This window comes from Astyanax mexicanus, chromosome 9, assembly GCF_023375975.1.
Source record: "Astyanax mexicanus isolate ESR-SI-001 chromosome 9, AstMex3_surface, whole genome shotgun sequence".
Taxonomy (NCBI): Eukaryota; Metazoa; Chordata; class Actinopteri; order Characiformes; family Acestrorhamphidae; genus Astyanax; species Astyanax mexicanus.
The window spans coordinates 29,398,962-29,419,712 of NC_064416.1; the positions used below are offsets into that span (position 1 = coordinate 29,398,962).

General features: G+C 39.8%; 1 protein-coding gene across 4 annotated transcripts in view; it reads left to right on the top strand.

Moving 5' to 3' along the window:
• Positions 1-1,455: 1,455 nt before the first annotated feature.
• aplp2 (amyloid beta (A4) precursor-like protein 2) overlaps positions 1,456-20,751 on the top strand; it is a 55,349-nt gene continuing 36,053 nt past the window's right edge. Inside the window, exon 1 of one of the 4 annotated variants that reach the window (XM_007259544.4) lies at positions 1,456-1,707. In XM_007259544.4, coding sequence (XP_007259606.2) covers positions 1,636-1,707 — 72 coding nt within the window. In that variant the 5' untranslated portion in view covers positions 1,456-1,635. The remainder of the gene's footprint in view (positions 1,708-20,751) is intronic. The other 3 variants (XM_007259542.4, XM_007259545.4, XM_007259543.4) reach the window with 3 other exon arrangements.

The window sequence follows — 20,751 nt, forward strand, 5'->3', positions numbered from 1 at the left end:
GAGGAGCTAAGAGCATGGTAGAGAAGGAGGCTCAAGCTGCAGTGAATGGTGGTGCTCCATTTTAGGATCCATCCAGAGCCATCCTAATGAAATAATAAACAATATAAACAATATAAGGTTTAGTTGGCCTATAACAGTAGTAGATGCCTATATTGCCTTTCTAAACATGTATTTTGAATGAATCACAACCAGATGCGAGCAGATGGCATTGTTTCAGTGGGATAGTGTGCTCCTCGTGTTCAAGCCTTGTATTTTTCTGGGTTACAGAAGCTGTTTGTCCAAGTTCTCTTGATGAAATGCTCAAGTCTTGTTGAGTAAAGCTGAGTAAATTGAGGTGAGCTTAAAAACAAATATAAAAAGAGCTCTGTTAATGGTATTAATGTGGTATTAATGTTATTTATCTATTTTCTGTAATTAGTGCCACTACCAAATACTGTGCTGTGTTCTAAGCTAGGGTTTTACAGTGTATTATTTTATTTTTATTGTTTTAAATACAACTAAATCAGAATAAAATACCCGAAAAAGTTATTTTGTCATTTGGTGTGCGTCCTTTCCCCGGTGACATAAACATTGTTATTGTGATTGGCCTAAAGAGAATTTTTTCTTATTTTGACTCTTGCTGAATTTCAACTTTCTATACATGCTTGGAACTATGCTATCTTTGTATCTATTTGCATTTACAATAAAATAAATCTTGCTCTGTGTGGTTATGTTGTAAGTGTGAGTTTTGAAGTCTATAATAGTGTTACTGTGGTACCACATGTCTGTTATAACTGTTTGAACCCTTAGCACATAAGAAAATGTGCCCAAACCCTATTCAATAAAACGGGAATACATTTATATTAAATTTACTTCTGTCCTAAAACCACACATCCACTTTACAATGCTTATCAACAACAACAACACCAACAACAATAATAATAATAATACTAAAATTAATAATAATGGTTATAGCAATGTGATCACCCTGATAGCAAAGACCATTGAATAAACATAAATGTTTTGGTTGCATTACATCTTTTAATTTTAATTGTGGGGAAAACATTTTCTCATAGGCATTGGTTGGTGTTGAAATTCTGACATTAAATCAACAATCATCATACAGTCCATTTCTACCCTGCAATAATATAGCACAGCTATAACAATAGAATACTAACAGTGTTTACATATTTAATATAAGGGAAGTTTAATACAAACAAAACCATAACGGTGAATCAGTGTGTTTTTGGTATGCAGGCAGCGGGCGGGTTTACAATTAATATAATATTGTGTGTCTCATTTAAATCTGCAGGTTTAAAGGGATTAATCCCTTGATAAATGTTATATAAAGCTATTCTCTGCGCGAGCCCGTTTGTTTTGATCGGACATGTTTTTTCCAGGACGGATTGATTTCCGGTAGGGCGGCCGCGGGGGGGCGCGCGCAGCTCTCGGGCTGACTCCACCAGCGCGCGGCGGCGTTCGCGTGAAAAACAGGCGGCGCGCGCTCGGAGATCAGACCGGAGAACCGGAACCGCACAGCGACGGGACAGCACGGAGAGCGCGCGCAGCGATTACTCATATTATTATTACCTGAACCGGGAGCGCGTGAGCGGGTTCGAGTCAGAATCAGGAGCGGAGCGGTTCTGAACAGCAGAGATGGGTTCTGCCCCGGCGGTGTCGGTTCTGATTTTGGGGATCGTGGTGCCGAGCCTGGCCGGATATATCGAGGTAAGACTCGGTTCAGATTCATGTAGTGACGCTGCTGGGCCTCTGTGCTGGTATTGTACTGGTTCTGTGCTGGTTCTGGTTGGGGTTTGATGTGTAGCGGCGAATTTTCTGGTCTGTTCTTACAGAACCGGGTTAATCTGTGTGTGTGTGTGTGTGTGTGTGTGTGTGTGTGTTAGTCTGGTCGGTTCGGCTGGGCTCAGTACTGGACTGAGGGATAATCCTGGTAAAATGCCTGTTTACCGAATCATTTACCCAGTTATTTACGAATCTTCTATTGTGCGGCCTAACATTAATAAAAAAATATATAATAATATTTTCATTTTTCATAGATTTTTTATTTTAGTTGTTTAGCTCGGGCTTCAGTGAATTTGGGTTAGTTCTGATGGGAGGGGTTTCACCAGAAATCAGTAAAAATGTGATGAATTGATTTTATTGTGCTGCTGGAGGTGAAGGCTGGTGTGGATTAAATGGCGTGTGATCCCCTTATCTGGAGCGCAGTGTAGCAGAGTACTGCTGATAATGCTGTGTACTCCATTACTCAACTCTCTCTGTTATACAGCTGTACAACCTGCACCTACCACACAATACAATACTGTACTACTGTACTGTATAGCATATATAAGACAATACTATATATCATACTCCATATACCATACAACACAGTAATGTATAGCATACACTGTAATAAAATACAATACCATACAATGTAATACTGTAGAACATAACGTTATACCATACAACAAAATACTGTGTATTGTGTATACTATATACAAAACAATACTGTGTATTGTGTATACTATATACAATACAATACTGTGTATCTCATACAATACAATACAATACATTAATGTATACCATATACCATACAATACAATACTGTATACCATATACCATACAATACAATACTTTTTACTATATAACATACCATGCCACAACATACAGTACATAGCACGCCATGCAATGAGATACCGTATACCATATAAAATACCATACTATATACTTCACAATATAGGCATTATAATTCCATAAACTGCAGTTTGTAAAACTAATAGAAATGCTCTAAAATTACTTAAAACTCTACAATATTATGATTAAAACAAAATATTATCTATTTATTTAAACCGGAACAGTAGGTTCTGAGGATTAATGCTCAATTAAGTGCTGAGCAGAAAGTTATATGTAACCGGATGGTTCACCAGTGAACACGATTTTACACTCCTCTTTAACAATTTTTGCAGCCCTATGTTAGTCAGCAGAACCCACTTCGCAATGGCCTACCCAATTTTGGCTGTAGTTCATCATCAGAAACTTCTGGCCATTTTTATACAATCCTCTATGGATTAATATTGAACTGTTGGTGTGTTTACAACAGCTACAGTAATGTTTGTAATTGGCTTTGGCTGAAATGTCCGTTACAGATGGACAGAAATAAAAAGTTTTGGTCAGAATGTCTGAATGTCGAATGTGTTTTTTAAAGGGTTTCATCAAATTTGATAGTTCTTTGCCATGAAATAAACTGAATAGCATGGATGTGTTTGTTTTTTTTGTCTTGCCTTTTAAACTAAAAGCATTTTCAATACTGATATCCAAGCAAACGTTTAATTTTTACGCTATTACGCTGTTATAATTATGTCAGTGCCATTTAATAGTCTTAAAATATTACAAAAATGTTGTGTATTGCAATCATTTCTGGGACAGTATATCATCCACAAAAAATCTTGTTGTGACAGGCCTAACAGTGATATACTAGCTGGACATTTAGCTTGCTTGCTAACTTCCTTAAAGGTGCTGTTCTAATCATACATTTAACTCAGCACTGCTACTCTAGTCAAACATTTCGCTTGCTAGCTTTCTCATGCTTTTCTGTGTGTAAATTTTACTAATATCTACTGTGGCTTAATTTTATTTATGAGCCCCAGTGTAGTTTTGTTTGCCTGTGGAATGTTGTTCCTATTGTGAGCCTGTATTTTTGCCCTGTATTGCTCTCTATTGGTCTCTTGCTCACTCTCACTCTCTTTGTTCCCTCACTTGCAATGTCCCAATTGACGGTATTATACTGTGTTCTATTCCCTGCTGGCCCGACACGCCTAGTTATTAAACAATCTCCGATAATGCATCCAAAACAATAGCTGTTAGAATGTAGTTGTTAGCATAAACGTGCTTCAGAACATTAAAATAATCAGATTTCTGGTTTGTCTAATGGTTTGGTGCAGCACAGATTTGGGTCTCTAAGTCAGGGTATCCACTGCTGTTTATTTTAGGATGATGCTGGTGTCGGGCTCAGCTTCTAGACAGGCCCAGTTCAGCAGGGCAGATGAAATCTTATCCATTATCTGACGTTAAATCAATACTCCGACCTGCTCCGGTTCTTTTAGGGCTGCATTTTCTCTGTGCTGTAATGCGGAACGTATGATTTATTGGGTTTGCAGATTCTGGCCCCTAAAGCTGATCTGAGATCAGCTGGAGATTTCGGTATAACTTTTGTTCATGGTATTTTGTAGAACCCTGATTAATAATATATACATTTTTCCCCCAAATTTTATTTACTTTTTCCTAAATCAAAAAATAAATATTCAATGTATACTATTTTATTAATTATTATAAGAATTTAAGTAATACGTTTTTAATAAGTAATTAAAAATTTAAATACTATAATTTTATGCTGTTGATTTTTCTGTGGGAATGTTAATGTTATGTTGAATAAAGATATTTAGAATTTTGTTTGAGTACAACTGCTGTGGTGTGTTTTGTGGGTACAATACTTCAGTATTATCAGAATTCTAAACGATTGTGGTACTTTTACGCTGTTATAGTATTGTGTTCTGGGTGAGGCTGCCACTAATGATTTTTTTTTTGATAGTCAATTGATGCTTATTTTATTGATTAGATGATAAGTCATGCTCTCCAGCTGTGCTTCCTCTGGGTGAATCTCCTGTTTCTAGCTTTCTCTATTGCTTCAAAATGATAGAAACAGCAAAATGGGATTTAAATGCCCAGAAAATGTGTAAATGTGAAAAGTTCTAATGTTTAGTGAATTGAATTTGGGCACTTTTGGAGACACTGACTGAGTTGAGTGTGAATTGTGAGTGTGCATTGCTGTTACACTTTAAACATTAGTCCACTCAAGAATTTGGTCAACAAATTTTGAGGGGATACAGCCTGTGGCTCTCACACCCTGTATCTCACAAGTGCAGTATCTCGTTTTTGTAGAACTGCAGCTGCCCGACTGCTTCCTGTGTAGGTGGGGTGTTCTGATGGCTGGTATCAGGTGTTTTGGGTCAGGCTGTGTGTGTAAGATTCTCATGGGGTTGTGTGGTCTGGATTGTGACGTGTGGATACTTGTTCTGTTGAGTTGGCGTGAGGTTTGGTGTGACGGGCCGTGTGCTTGTTTTTATAACAAACCTGGCCAGTGACATTAACCAAATACTGATGACGTCTGTGTAGCTCGGCACTGTTGGAATTCACAGATTAAGTGCTCGTTTTGAATCACCTCTATGCTGCGAGAGCTTGGTCTTTATATTTCCAGTGTAGAAAGTGGTGGAAGGTGTGAGTTCCAGAATCCGGTCTCGAGTGGATCAGTGTATAACTGTAACTGATAGATCTGAATATAGTGGCAGTGCTGCAGCAATACCGGACAGGTCTGATCAATAGGTTCTGTGTGGAAATATTGAGTTATTGATTATGCTGAAGGGCATCCAGTCTATAGATTTTTTTTATATAATAGTACCAAAGGTTTATTTGGTTGATTTTTTTTTTTCATCATAATGGGTAATGGTCTGTATGTTCATCTCCACTTTGGACAGTTAAGAACATTTAGAGACCACATTACTGCCATAGAATCAGTGTGTGAGGCAGTACGCAGCATATTTGTAACATATTTTAGTGTAATAACTTTCTATTAGGAGCCTTTAGGGATCCAGATGTTCCATTTACCACCACTGTACACTGCGTATCATACCATGTATGCGTATGATATGTATTTCTGCAGTCAATCTCTATGCAGTCAATCTCTATAAACCTTCAAACTTCATGTGGCCTTCAAATCAAGTCAAGAACTGCGTAGAGAGCTTTAAGAAATGAGTTTTATGACTGAGCAGTTCTGTTCAAGCCTTAAGCCATTGCACAACACTAAACGAATCGCCTCTGACACCAATCATTACGTATAAACTTATAATTAAAAACAGGACTGACATGATAAAAACTGATGAAATGGTTTTCTTACACCCATACCTAAAACCCAAGCCTGTGTGTGGGTCTGATTATGTACTGTGTGCCTGCACTGACCGAAGGAGCTGCTTCCTATACTCTCCTTCTGATTGGACATTGCAGTGTGTGGCTTTACTGGATCAGGCGGGCTGGTGATTTCTCAGATTGGATGTTTGTTTCAGCATTTTGTCAGAGAGAGTCGCTCTCTGTGCAGACTGTAGACGCAGCGCTCACACAGTGTAGTGCTCACTCACAGTAAACACAGTACGTCAACTTCATTTCCCATCATGCACCACACAGGGCTGGCCTGATGCTACATTGCATTGCTATATATTGAGCAGTAATGCTGGTCTGTCATCTTACGAAATTGTACCCACTGTGTGTGTGTGTGTGTGTGTGTCTGTGTGGGGCTGACGTAGTCTGCAGCTGCTGATTGTACACTGTGTGTGTGAATAGTGTCCCCATGAGCTGAATGTGTCAGTGGGCTTTACGGGCCAGGACCGGCATGGCTGGATCAGTGCCAGCGAGAGCCCATTGTGTAGCACTGAATGGGAACCAACTGCCTGACCATCATGTGCCCTGATAAACACTGCGTGTGTGTGTGTGGTGTATAAGTGTTTACCAGTAGAGAGTGGCAGAAAGGACACTCCAATGTTCAGACTAGGGGAAACTATTTTCAGCTTCTGTTTCTCTAAATTTGTAGATTTGATCTGCAGAGTAACTTTTGCTGCTGTGTATCTGAGATCAGCCTGACTGATTCCACTGGTCAGCCTGGTTCCAGGAAACTGGATCGACATTATGCAAATACGCATATCTTATTTTACTATTTAAATGAGCTGCTGCCCTGTGTCTGTGTGGGAGGTGCATGAAGTAGGTATCAGTATCTTATCTGTGAGAGTGTTTATGCTTTACACTTTCTGCTACTTACCTCTTTTAGTTTCACTGGATTAAAACTTGAACAAAACCTTATCTCACTACATTGGTAAAAAATAATAATTAGGCTCTTATTAAAACACACACGTTCTATCAAATATATATTGTACACTGTTTTAATTTTTCACAATATTTATTCAGCATAATTCATTTAAAACTAATGCTCAATACATTTAGTAAGCCACAAGCATATGTTTGGGTCAGCATGGTTAGCTGATTGTGTTTGATAGCTGGTTTTTAGAGTTTGTTGGCATATGAAGGACCCCATGCTGCCTCTGGGACATCATATTTACACTCATATTTACAGCACCGGCTCTGACTCCACCTTCCTGTCTGTCACACCTTTTTATATTTCTGTCAATCAGCCAGCATTGCAGTGGGAGTGATTAGGTGGTGAGAGAGCACCCACATAATAAGACACCCATATTATAAAAGTGTATACTAGCTAATTCACTTTAATGGGCTCTGTTTACTAAGAAAAACATAATGGAAAATACACAACCTTTATGTTGTAAGATATATTAAAAATGTAATTATTGTGACAGACCTACCATTTATTATCTGTTTAAACACCCCTTTTTGATTTTGTCTGGGCATCGGTGGATCTGTACTTTTCCATTCGTATTTTATAGCTGATTTGCTCAGATCCAAATCTGTGTTTGGTTGGTTTGGCAAAAACCCAACCGCCGCTGAATGTGTCACGACAAACCATGTAACAGCGCTCTCTTTGCTGATTGGTCAAATAATTTTCTATACAATTTAGCACTAGAGATGCATTAGCTTATAGCTGTTGTAATTATCTGGCTGAATTTATTTATTTTTTTATATAATAAATACACACACCATGTATGATTTCTGTACACTCACCTGCTCAAACAAATTGCACCAAGAATAAAAATGACCCCCTCAATCGCAGTCTTCAGGGACCAGTATGGCTCTGTGCTCTCTAATTACTCCACACTTCATCAGGTATTGCCTTGTGTGTGGGGGGGGTATATTTGTGTGTGTGAGAGAGAGAGACACTGTAATCTTCCACAGTGTAGCTCATCCCAAATTTAGTCTCTGCAGTCGGAGATTCTCAGCTGGAAGCGGTAGGACTTAACGCCTCGTCATCCCATTACAGTCACTGCAGCAACTGGAATATTGGATATGTACACACACACACACACACACAGGGACACAGTAGCTGTGAGTGTGTGCTGCGCTAGTGTAGGCTTGTTGAGTTGTAAAGCTCGGGGGAACCGGTCTTACGGCCAGTGCCGCTTTGCTTTTCTCACGCTGTCAGTGTCAGAGACAGAGGTGGAGTCAGCAGGCAGCAGCAGGTAAAGGAAAGAGGGTAAAGGTGACTTCATCTTTAGTGCCTTATGATAGGCCCCTACTATAAACATGGAATACGCAAGAAAATACACAGAATTGGAAAATTTACAGTAGCCTGATAAACATCATGTCAAACAGCAGAACTTACCATACCTAGGCAGCACAGTAACATCATTCAAATATCAATCAACCATTCATCTTGGGAAACCGTTCGCATTCAAGCTAAGACCACATCCAATCTTTACTGTTGGCTGTTAGCTAGCACTGAGCCAACAGCTGCATTCTGGTGTTCTGTAGTCAATATCTAAGGACTGAAGTGAACATTAGCTATAATCCACATATCATATTAAAAATCAGAAACTAGTAATCTGACCCACACAGTGCCGTCCATCTGTTATCGAGAATTAGCAATTAACTATTGCCAGTTTGCAGCTGTTAGCATCGGCAGTTAGCTGACAGGCTAATCTGCCATTTTGTTCCTTATAATAAAAATCCCCAGGGCAGATGTTAAATCCCAATGACCACATTGGTTGAAATAATAAAGAATATCCTTTTTTTTAATTTGGATTATTTTATTGGGAGTTTACGAAGTAAACTTTTGATCAAAATATGGTTAAATATCTAAATTCTGTTAATATTTGCATCTAATTTCTCAGATCTCATTTTACATCTCACAAGTCTAGAATTTCCTGAAAATAACCTCTGGCATGTGTGACCACCTTCTGGAATTCTTTCGTAATTTATAGGCTAGTAAATGTGCCGCTATAAAAATTGGTTTGTTATTTACCAATAATTAGCAATTAATTCAGCTCAGAAAACAGTTAGCATTGTCCGTTGCCAACTGTTAGCATTGGCAGTTAGCTGGCAGGCTAATATGCCATTTTGGTTATTATAGTTAAAGTGTCCAAGGCAGATACTATAATGAAAAGGTTTATACCGAAACAATTTTGCAGTTTAAAATATCTTGATAATGAGTGTGATAATATACGTCATGTTACTGAAGAGATAAAAGTACTCCTAAATAAGAAAATTGACTACCAATTTTTGACTACCAGTATTCTTTACAACAGGTTTACCCTTTTTGATTAGCTCCACAACATAGAGTAATAAAGCCGTAACTTTAGTAAGTCAAATTGGGTGGAGAGTCTTAGTGAGTTTTGAGTGCCTATGTTTTGAAGAAAAATCTCCATATTTGATGCCTTGTAAGTGAAAAGAGCTGGTCTGCACTGGGATGTGTTTCTGTTTACACTGGGATAAGCTGAGGAATGTGGCATCTCCCCTCCCTGTTCAGACAACCTAACACAGCACTGCCAAAATAACCTTCCTCCCAGCCCTGCCCCCCTCACACCTTCCTGCCACCCCACACTGCCCCCCTCAGCCTGCTCTTACATCATACCTGCCCCCCCATATCTCTACACAGACACACACTCCTCTGATCTGAGCTGTTCCTGGCCCTGTGCGCTTTAGCAGTTCTGAGTGGTGTCCTCTCCAGTGTGTGGGTTAATCAGTGTGTGTGATGTGTGATAATGGGTACAGCAGGCGTTTGGTGTGGAGGTGCTGGTACCGTCTGCTTGTAACGGCTGGGTTTACAGAGCTGCTGGAAAATTTGTGAGCTGCGCTTCATTTCATGGCTGTGTCAGAATTCGCTGACGGTCGGACAGTGACTCATCCTTGTGTCTGTGTTCACACATCAAAAAAAGATTCTCCTCCTTGCCGGAAGCATCCCATGTTTTTGTGTCTGAAGCTGTGTATCCTGTAATGTGTATTTCTCAGTGTCTGTTCGTTGTGTTTTTCTCAGTATGTCCAGTTTCCCCCTGTACGGCTGCTTGACATTATTTCGCCTGGTCTGTACGAGATTGTGCCGGAGCTATTTCATTGTTCGGGCTGAGCTGCTTAAGTAGTGCGAGTGTGTGCAGTGAGTCATCCTGGGCATGGTTTCCCCAGCACTCTGATTTATTCCTCCTTTTTCCAGCAAATCAGACGAGCTGGGCAGAGAGTACAGCACTGACAAAACAAGGCCATTACACAGAGAGAGGGAGAGAGAGATTTTCTATTTCTGCTTTTAGTTTTGACCAGTAGCAGTGAGAGTAAGTATGTGTGTGTGAGGCAAGGTTGGGTTATATGACTAAAAACTAAGCTGAGCAGTATTCACTCTTTTCATACTAGGGATGGGCGAAATTGTAAAAAGAAATAATCTCGATATTCTTCAAGTATAGAGTGATTCCTGATTACGTTTTTTATTTGTGAAAAACACCATAATTTAAAGTGATGTATAAGCTTTTCTTACCTTTACATTTCATTTCAAAATTTTGCATTTGTTTTCCACACATAGTAAGCAGAGAGCTTCAACCTTATATGTAGCTTGTATATTAAACACAGTGCAAATCAGAGGTACCTACGGGTTTTTTACAAGTTTCCAACAGAAGCAAGTGTTAATCTACTGAGATTCTCTCTGGCAGCTTATAGGAGGAAAGGTCTGAAATTGTGTTATTTAGTGTTTTGAGGAGGAGCTGTGAGGTTGATTGTGCGTAGCTGGGATGTTGTCGTTTATGTGTAGTTCAGGCTCTGTGTGTGTTGGTTGCTCTGTATTTGAATTCCAGCAGTAATTCTTATCCACAAAGCCTTGATTGCTCTTCAGACCCGGCCTTTGTTTTTGCCACTTGGCTTTGTCAGTACCGTAGGTCTGAGGTTTGAGTGTGAGTGTGTGTGTGTTTTTAGTCTCTGGCTGTGTTTGTGGTTTGCCTGCTCCTTTATTGTGTCTGTGTTTGGATCAGACAGAGCCAGACCATGGTGTTCCGGGTCTCAGATAAGATTGTCCTGGTGCCTGCAGGTGGAGAGGGGCGGGATTTGGCTGAATTGGCACTGCTGGCTGCGGAGAGCTGGTGACAGCAGCTCTGCCTCATTCCACAAACTTGCGGCCCCTCAGACGCAGGCTAATCAGCAAACAGTCTGTTGGGATACAGAATATATTTCTGTATTGAATCAAATGTAGGTGATATCAAACTGATATGATTGTACATATTGTGATATTGCAATTTTACCACATCATCCAGCCCTATATCAGACAGTTTTAACCATAAACATATTTTCATATTTGTTAAAATGCATTAGAATACAGCAGTGCTGAAAACAGATTCTTCAAAACCACTATTTACCTACTGACTACATTTTATTCAAAATAAACTGCAATTCATCCAAACAGCACAGATTATGCTCTTTGTAATGAAATGTGCAGTCAGGTGAGTGTACCTTAAGCACTGGTGATATGTTAAATATCCTTAGAACAATGTGATAGAATATCATAATGCCCACCTGTTCACTTTTAACAGTTATGGTAAACTGTGTGAAGGTGTGTAAAACTTGTTTTTCTGATTAAATCGATGCCACTGAACTCCTGCATCATGAGCTTCTGTGTTTTATTGATTTTTTTTTAAATGCTCACTCATATTACTCCAGACTCTGTGACTGTGTTAATATGATTGGAATGACCAGTGAAGCTCAGTTCTGTATATCCTGATTGATTAGCAGGTATTCTATAGTGGAAAAGGAAGTAGGCAAGGCAGGTTAAGTTTATTTCTGTAGCACCTTTTTTTTACACAAGCAAATCAGTGCTTTACAAAGAGAATAAAAACAATACAGAACAATATTAAAAGAATGTTGCAAAACATTACAATTAAATGAATATCAAATAATGAAAACAAAAAAAAAAATTACATTTTTAAATACTGAACTGAGGAGACTAATAGGCTGGTATTTTTCCAGCATATTAGACATATAAGCTGGTCTGAATCCATTTAGTACTCTGTAGAGGAGCAGTATTTTAAACTCTTATTTTAAACAGGAAATAATAAAAAAAAAAAACTAAAATAAAATCAATGTTGAAAAGCTAACTGAAATTCCACTGATTAGATTCTACGCTTGGTGAGATTTAGGGTTATGTATTGCCGATATGTATCACAATACATAGGTTATGATTCAACACATTGTGATATATTGAGTAAATCTTGTTTTGTAGAATGTATAGAGAATTGCAAATCAAAATATTGCAATACTACAATATATTAATGTTTTATTACACACCTTGTGAAAGAGTTTGTTTGTCTGAGATAATCAGGAGAGAGAAAGATCGAGAAAGTAGAATAGGAGGAAGGTGAAGAGAAGTGTTTGGTAACTTTACACCCGTCCAGCCCTGCATCACAACTCAGCTGAGCTAGCAGAACCAGAGGACGAGCGAGATGGAGAGGAAGTGTGGGTGAAAGATATATAGACGTAAAGGGATAGGGAGACACTGACCTTCACCGTGACCTGCCATGAAGGACGCAGGATAGCTATTTCCCGCCTGTCGCCGTCACCAGCCCATAAACATTTATACAGTACCTCTCAGGAAGTGTTGTAAAAGCCCCACCCATTAATTCTGCTTCCTGCCACAGGATTCAGGTGTTTCAGAAGATTATGGATTATAAATATTAGCTTCTTTAACTCTTTGTTGGTCTGGATTGTCCCAGTCTCACTGGTCTCTCTAGTGTGTGTGTTCTCTCTAAATGTGGGAGAGTATAGTGAGCAGAGTTAAGTAACGGATGCAGCTGATGGAACACATTACACATTATCACTGAAGTGCACCTGAAACAAGAAGGCTGAGGACAACATGGGTCAATAGGCAACATCACTAGGTGCTCAGAGGAAAGCATCGGATGCCCAGCTCTGATACATCAGCTAACAGACGTCTGTGCCAGCCAGCAAGACAATGGAAGTGAAGGGAGGCAGTGCCACCTACCCACCCAGAGAGAACATAACCAACTCTCTTGGACTCCGGCTGCTGATAGAGAATAAATATGATGACGGTTGCATGGACATTAGTGCCATTCTGATGTATACGTTATATGGATACGTTGGCCATGTGTAGGAATAAGTAATGCAGACTGCATGGACTCTTGACCAGCGTTTTGCTGTGGTAATATCAGAACATACGACTCATTAATTGCCATATGAGAGTAATCCCTGGGCTTGTTGCTTTGAGCCGCTGCTGAACAAATCTCGGTTCTGTTCATTTAATTATGAAGAAGATTCAGCAGCTTCAGTCTCGGAGCATCTCCCTGGAGAGTGAACCCGGCAAGCAGACGATGACTGAGCCGACGGAGCTGGTGGAGGAGTTTCGGTACAAGTTGAGACGTGTTTGATGGTTAGGGGCTAATTATAGTGGATTCCTCTTTGTAGCTCAGCTCAGCTCCTGATTTAAACTGCTGTAATAAAAATGCTGGTGCTGACACCGCGATGCTGTCTATAGCTCTGCTGCTGCTGTTGTTGAGGGTCCTTGAAGCTGTGGCCTTCACCCCCCCCCTCTTCAACAGTATCAGCATATCCCTCTCCGCCTGACCCCTGCAGACCCCTGACTTCTACTAAACACAGCAAGGGTTTCTTTATTTTCTTTACTTGATGTTTTCTTTATTTTCAGTCATTGTAAAAACAACATTAAGTCTTTACCGAATTCAGAAAACATTTTATTGTTTTATTGACAACAGAGATCGAGAAAGAGATATGGATGCACTGGTGTCATCTGACAAAAAATATTCTGAGATTGTGAGGTAGGCTAATGTCTAAGACAGGGCAGAGTGTTCTGCTGAGAGCCAGAAGCAATTGGAGCAGACGTTCCCAGAGCCATGGTGGCGGAGCCTGTCGGCCGTGGTGTCGAAGCGAAAAACTACGTCTATTTTTATCCTCAACATCTGGACGCTGATGTCAGGAATGTAATCCTCTCTCGGCCACATGGACACTAAGCCTGGATAAAGCGGGCTGAACAGACCGCCTGGCCAGTCACATGATCCACACACACATGCAGAGGGAGAGAGAGAGGGGCTTTTTCATAGAGAGAGAAAGATGAGAGAGAGTGGATAGAGACTACAGGCAAAATGACTGACCAAACAAGACACTTTTAGAGAGAGAAAGAGAGCGCATTTGAGCGAACAAGCACTGGAGGGTTAGACTGGGACGCAGGGCTCTGAATGGTTGCTTTCATGATGCAAACACTTATGGGGAGGCGGAGCCTGAAGGGCGCGCAGATGTATGGCATATTCCAGCCATTACTGAACCACCTGCTCCTCTAATGACATCACTCCGCCTGTAGAACAGCGTTCCTATGCTGTTCCTTAGTACAAAGCAGACTGTGTTTACGTGATGTTTCCTGATGGTAGTTAAATGAGGAAAAGTGGTCTTAGAATTTGCGCAGTGTTGTAGTTTTCGTGTAATGGGCTGATTCCTCTGTATGTGAGTGTGGTGTAAGGTCAGGTCAGGCTGAGTGCTTGGAGTTGTTTACAGCGTGTGAGGAATTCTGAGTTGCTTCATCAGGGCTGGGTTTATTACGCAACATTGTGACTCCAGTTCTGAGAAGAAACCCTGTTAAATTGAGAGTACTGGCAAAGTCAGTCTGCAGAGTGAGAGATGGGGAGGAAACAGTAAGAGCTACACGTGGAATAAATAATTTCTCTTTTAAAGGACTTTGAGTGTAGTAAAACTTGATAACGAGTACAAAAGTTTGTCAGATACCCCACCTCTATTCCCCATCTCCATCAATCTGAAATGCAGTGCTTTTAGCTGATTTTCCCAACAGGCTTACAGTGCTAGCGATTCTGAGGGCCCTGACATTTAAAATGAGGCACTGGGAAGTCTATAAATTGTGGAAATGCATGAATTCCAGCTGATGCTGTAAATATGGCTAATATTTATGCATTTCCACAGAATGAATTTTGCAATCTGTTCCCCTATTCTATGTATTTGTTAATGCATGTCGGTTGACTTATTGTGACTTAATTTCAAGATGTGCACCTTGAAAGGGCTTAGAATTCTATTAATACATTTTGTGGAGCTACATTGAGCTTGTTAATGGTGTAACGGTGATTTATTTCTATAGGTAATGTATTGGATTGCTGTGGGAGAAAGGAGGTGGGATATTTGAGAAAAGTTCATAACATGCTCGTTATTATGTTATCATGATTTCACAATGATTTCTCCCTTAAATTTTCTGTTTGTCTCTTTACTCCCTTCACTCTCATTTTTAATCACTGCAACTAGAGGTCATATGTGTCTGCAGAACAAATAAGAACAGGCCGGTCATCTGGGCACACTCGCACAAACACATTTGTGTGTGGTTTAAGATTAATGTCATGTGACTGGTTTGGATCTGTTTTTCTTCCATTCAGTTTTAATATGTTACTCTGATGTAACTGTGTCCTGATACTTGCGAGGTATAGGCTTCAAATAAATGACTACAGGTTAATGAACCAGCACAAGAAACACTTCACTACCCTGAGACACACAAACTCTGAGGGTCTGGGCTGTCCACAGGAATGTTGGGGAGAGGGTCATTCAGTGGCTTTGTCATTGGCTAGAGGAAAGGAATGATTTATAGGTGTGTGTGTGAGTGAGTGAGAGAGTGTTGAAGCTGGAACCTTTACCAAAGTCATTTCCGACACACCTCGCTGCAGAGTTTTAACATTTTGGCGATGGCTCTCTGTTCTCTTGATCTCAGCCATTTGCATAGAGGAATGAGTATTCCAGACTGACGTGTTCCACTGTAAATAGGCATTGTAAAATGACGGGCATTCTGGACTGACTCTTGTTGTACTGTACAGGAATGACTGATGTTTCGCAATAACTCCAGGTCTCATCTCATCTCATTGTCAACCGCTTTATCCGTGAAGGGTCGCGGGGGGGGGGGGGGGGGGTGGGGGGGTTAGACACAGACAGACAAACGGACACATTCACTCACACACTCACACCTAAGGGGCAATTTCAATCAAGTTCCAATTAGTCTGAATGTGCTGTCTTTGGACTGTGGGAGGAAACCCACGCAGACACGGGGAGAACGTGCAAACTCCACACAGAAAGACCCGGGTCGCCCCAGCCGGGAATCAAACCCAGGCCATCTTGCTGTGAGGCGTACTCCAGTCCTAAGGTGGACTCCAGCCCTAACTCCAGTTCTGTTCTACAGAAATGACTGGTGTTTTAAACTGACTCTTGTTCTGAGCAGAAGTGAGATGTGAATTTCCACACTTCCAGCCAACACACACTCAGTCATTCGGATTAATGTGAGCACAGATCGCCGTGTGTGTGTGTCGGCAGCACCGGGGGGTAGAGCAGAAGTGTTTACAAGGTTTTGTCGCCTTTTTAAAGAGGCATATCCAAAACACATGATCCGGTACCTTTTGTGGATCCCTTTCTGCTTAGTCAGACTGTCACCATCTTATCAATGTAATATTAACAGGCCTTTACACATCCTGAGTGTCTGTGTGTGTGTGTGTGTGCCCTTTCAGCATAAAATGTCCTTGAAAAGCAGAAAATGTTTCCTTTTGTGACTAGGGTTACTGAGTGTAAGGTAGGGCTGGGCGATATGGAAAAAAATCTTATTACGATATAGTTTTTCATATCAGCCGATATCGATATGTATCACGATATAAATCAAATCACTTTCTGTTACACTTAAAGGTTTCTATTTTTACTCAGAAGTGACAGAATAAGGGAGTTATGGACAAAATCACTAGCAGGCTCAGAGCCTTGTGGACAGACACTAGGATGTTAACATCTTGCCAGGTGGGTACAGCTTTTAAATTAATTTTAAAAAGGGGACAAATATATAAACTAAAAAATATGTAAGACCCTTTACATTATATGTCTGTTTAATTTAAATTGCAATAACACTTTATTTATTTTTATAAAATTATATTTAATCAAAAGATCATTCCCCTCCCTGAATGCAGGCAACTACATAAAGCAAAATACAAGAGTATATCACAGTGTTCATTTTGACAGGTGATTTTGATACAGTCTTAGTCTTTTCACTAAAATGTATAATAGTTTTAGTTACATTTTAGTCTATCGGATATTATTAGTTTTAGTCAGATTTCAGTCTAGTTTAATTTTGGTCATATAAAAAGTATGTATTACATATGTTTTACTGTTTTTCTATTTTCTATTTGTTGTAATTTTAGATAATTTACTGCTTATGTTTTTTTTTAAATAAGAGCCTTTAGTTTTTTTTTCATTTAAATTAAGCTAACATTTAAATATTTAAAAAAAAAAGTGGCCTATAATGGAGGTGGGAGGAATAAAGTCAAGTTTCTGAAATGATCCACTTCTACTGCAGTACAGATTTATACTAACATTACTGGCTTTCAGTAGACTAGACTTACATTACTTAAGTGTATTTAAAACTCCAGTTCAGTAACAGCAATGTTTAGCTCAGTTCAAATACAGCTAGACAGATTATATAATCTTCTGTATTTAGTAAAATATCCAGCATAACAGACTCTCTATCTGTTAAAAACTATAAAACACAAAGACAGAGGAGAATGCTGCCCTCAGGGTTTTCTAACAGAAACAGTGAGAGTTAGGAAAAAAGATGGAAAGTGCTTCCTTTCTGTGTGTTTATATACTAACCCCTCACTCGTGCTGAAGTTAACCTTAATTTACACGAAACGTGGATTAACACGGCTAACGTGCGTTACCCATTAGTTTATTAGAATGTAAAAAGCAGTGAAAGCATCTTAGCTAATGATGACAGATTGCACAGATCCCTTTTACACCTAAACATCGCTAACTTTAAACTGGAGACAAGCTAATCTAACTAGCAGCAAACAGAGCAGCGTTTACCTGCCTTCAGAAATCTGAACAAGCTCACCTCTCTAAATATCTTGGAGACGCATGCCTCATATTTAAAAGGTGAGTTTTCCAGTGTAGCGCCGCTGAATAGTATAAATGAAGTTTATCCAGTAAATGGGAGAGAAGGAGCCGCTATGTGAGGAGTTCAGAGTGGAGGGGCTCGGGGGGTGGGGCGGAGGGGGATGGTGGAGAGGGGAGGGGAGGGGTTGTACTGGGCTGAGCAGCAGTTCAGCGTGCTGCCTGATCTCGTGCTGCGCCTTTTCACAACGCTACTTAAACGGGAAATAGAAAATTTAGTTTATCGAATTTCTCGCCCCGACTTATCGCGATATATAGTTTCCTCGATAACTATCGATATCGTTTTATCGCCCAGCACTAGTGTAAGGATTATACATTGACCGCAGTGGTGAGGTTTATAGATTAACATGCTCTCAATTTTAGAGCTGTACAATTAATCATATTTTTATTGTATTGTGGGAGGGTGAAGAATAACGTATGCTTCTGTTGGGTCATGTCATGTCAGCCCTGTCTCAGCTCTTGTCAGACTTGTGGTCAACACACATCGTTGGACAGCTGGGTTGGCTTGGCCAAGAGTACCAATCCAGCTAACAGACACACACGCACACTGGCATCAATCTGAGTGATGGAGGTTGGGAATAGCTGGGGTGAGTGCCATTCCACCTGTCCTGAGAAAGCAGGGCCAGTTATGCTTTTTAAGAATCCAAGACATGAATGGATGGATGTGGCATCACCAGGGATTGGCATTATCAGGCATATGCTGTAGAATAGCCAATCAGTCAGTCAGAAATGTATCCTGTGGTGGATTTTTACTTATCTTACTTAAGTAAACAAGCACTCATCATTTGAATTTTTATCAGTTCTGAGCATTAGGGGTGTCTAATCTTATCATACACAGTGATATTGATCTCTTTTTTTCCCTTTTAACTGTTTAATTCTGTCGTGAAAGCATCAGTCTATTTTGTATATCTCTTCTCATGATAGGGAATTTGTTTTGTTATTTACTTTAAAACTTTAAGCATATTAATTTTAGTTTTTTTTTTGCAGCAGTAAATATTCTGCCCTTTACTTCTGTGGTAGATTTTGATTTGTTTTATTTGCATTACATTTTATCTTGATGCAGTATTTATTCTGTTCATCTTGTACAATATCACAGTATTCCTACTTGATCTTGTTAACAAAATAGACAAACTGTTATTAAAATACCACAATTTTTACTATTACTCATTTTTATTATATATATATATAATAAATAGTTTTATTTACTATAAATATAAGTGTAATAAATCTATGAAAGGTTTGCCATCATTCCTCTATAAAATAATAAGTGTTACAAAAGAAAAAAAAAATTACCATGAAAATAAAGTGCTGCGTATTTATTGTGTGCATATAGACTGCAGACAAACAGTTAAGCGTAAATACAGTAAATGGCAAAACAATTACAATTATGGGGGGATTAGGGGGAATTAGCTTTAGCAGGGAATTCTTTCCAAGGGTCACATGATTTGTGAGAATTGCGAGAGGCTTCACTTCCTGGCACAGACGATTTCACTGCTGCATTTTCCTTTTTTTCCGTTTCCATTGCGCCATTTTTTCCTTCCTGCTACTCCTAATGCTGCCACTGCTACTGCCAATTCAGCAGTGATATACCAGTCCCATATTATAGTAGAGACTAGAAGAATTTCTAGTCAAGAATTTCCCCTCGGGGATCAATAAAGTATCTATCTATCTATCTACTATGCCTCTGTGCCTCTGCTTGTGTTCTGTCTGATAGTCGGCTGCTAACATCTTCAGAGGTGAGGCAGGTAATGGTTTACCGCTGGGCCGAGCTGTGGTTCCTTTAACTCATGGCCAACTCTGTCTGAAAGCAGCAACCCAGTTCTGCTTTAATCTGCTGGAGAGGTCACATGGGGGAGTCGGCTGATTTGAGAGCGAGAAAGAGAGAGAGAGAATGAGTGAATTAGAGTGTGTGTGTGTGTGTGTGTGTGTGTGTGTGTGTTTTCAGGGGGTGTGACAAAGGTGTTCGTGGGATGCTAGCACAGTAGCTCTCAATTCTGTGGTGCGCCTAATTGTGAGTGTATGTGTGTGGCTGGACAGAGCCTGCTGTGTAGATCTCTCAGTTCTTAAGTGGAGGATTTGAGGCCACACACACACACACACACACACAGAGGATTAGCCGTGCTGTGCCGGTGCCAAGCACCATCAGGTGGGCAGTGTAATAGCTGACCCTTAAGTGGACGACTTTTGCAAGGTGTGTCTGTGTGTGGGAACCTGCTTAAGACTCAGAAGGAATGCACAAAATATTCTGCGACTGAAAAAATGTGCCTGTGAAAAGCTAAAAAGTCTAAATATGTCATACAGAGCATTGACTTTTTTTATATAGTCAAATCACATTTTTTTTTCTCGCCCAGCCCTCCGTTGCGCTGTGTACTGTTTTATACAGTGCAAATAGTGAGGGAGAGTGCCAACAACAAACAGGTTCATGATCATTGTATGCTTAACTCTCTGACTTTATATGTTTACATTCACGTACATGTGGCTTGAATAGCACTACTGAGGTAAATTTATAACTAAAATAGCACTGCTGAGGTAAGTTTGTTTTGCTGTGTTGCTGTGTGTCTCCTGGGATGTTAAGGGTTAGTGTTCAGTAGTAATGGGTTCTTCTATTGTTGCCAGAAATACATTTAGGCTACTTAATTGCTTTTGTTAAATGTTTTCTTTTGTTTAGTTTAGGGCAAAATGTTTAAAAAAAATTTAGTGCATCCCTAGTGAAACCCTTATAGGGTGATCAAAAGTTGCAGGGCACCCTTTTTCATTTGAGAAATTAAATTTGGCAAGCAATGTTTCAGAAATAGCCTAAAAGAACCATTACTTGCTGGGGTATACAGAAATGTCATTTTCTCTATTGTTTCTAAAATA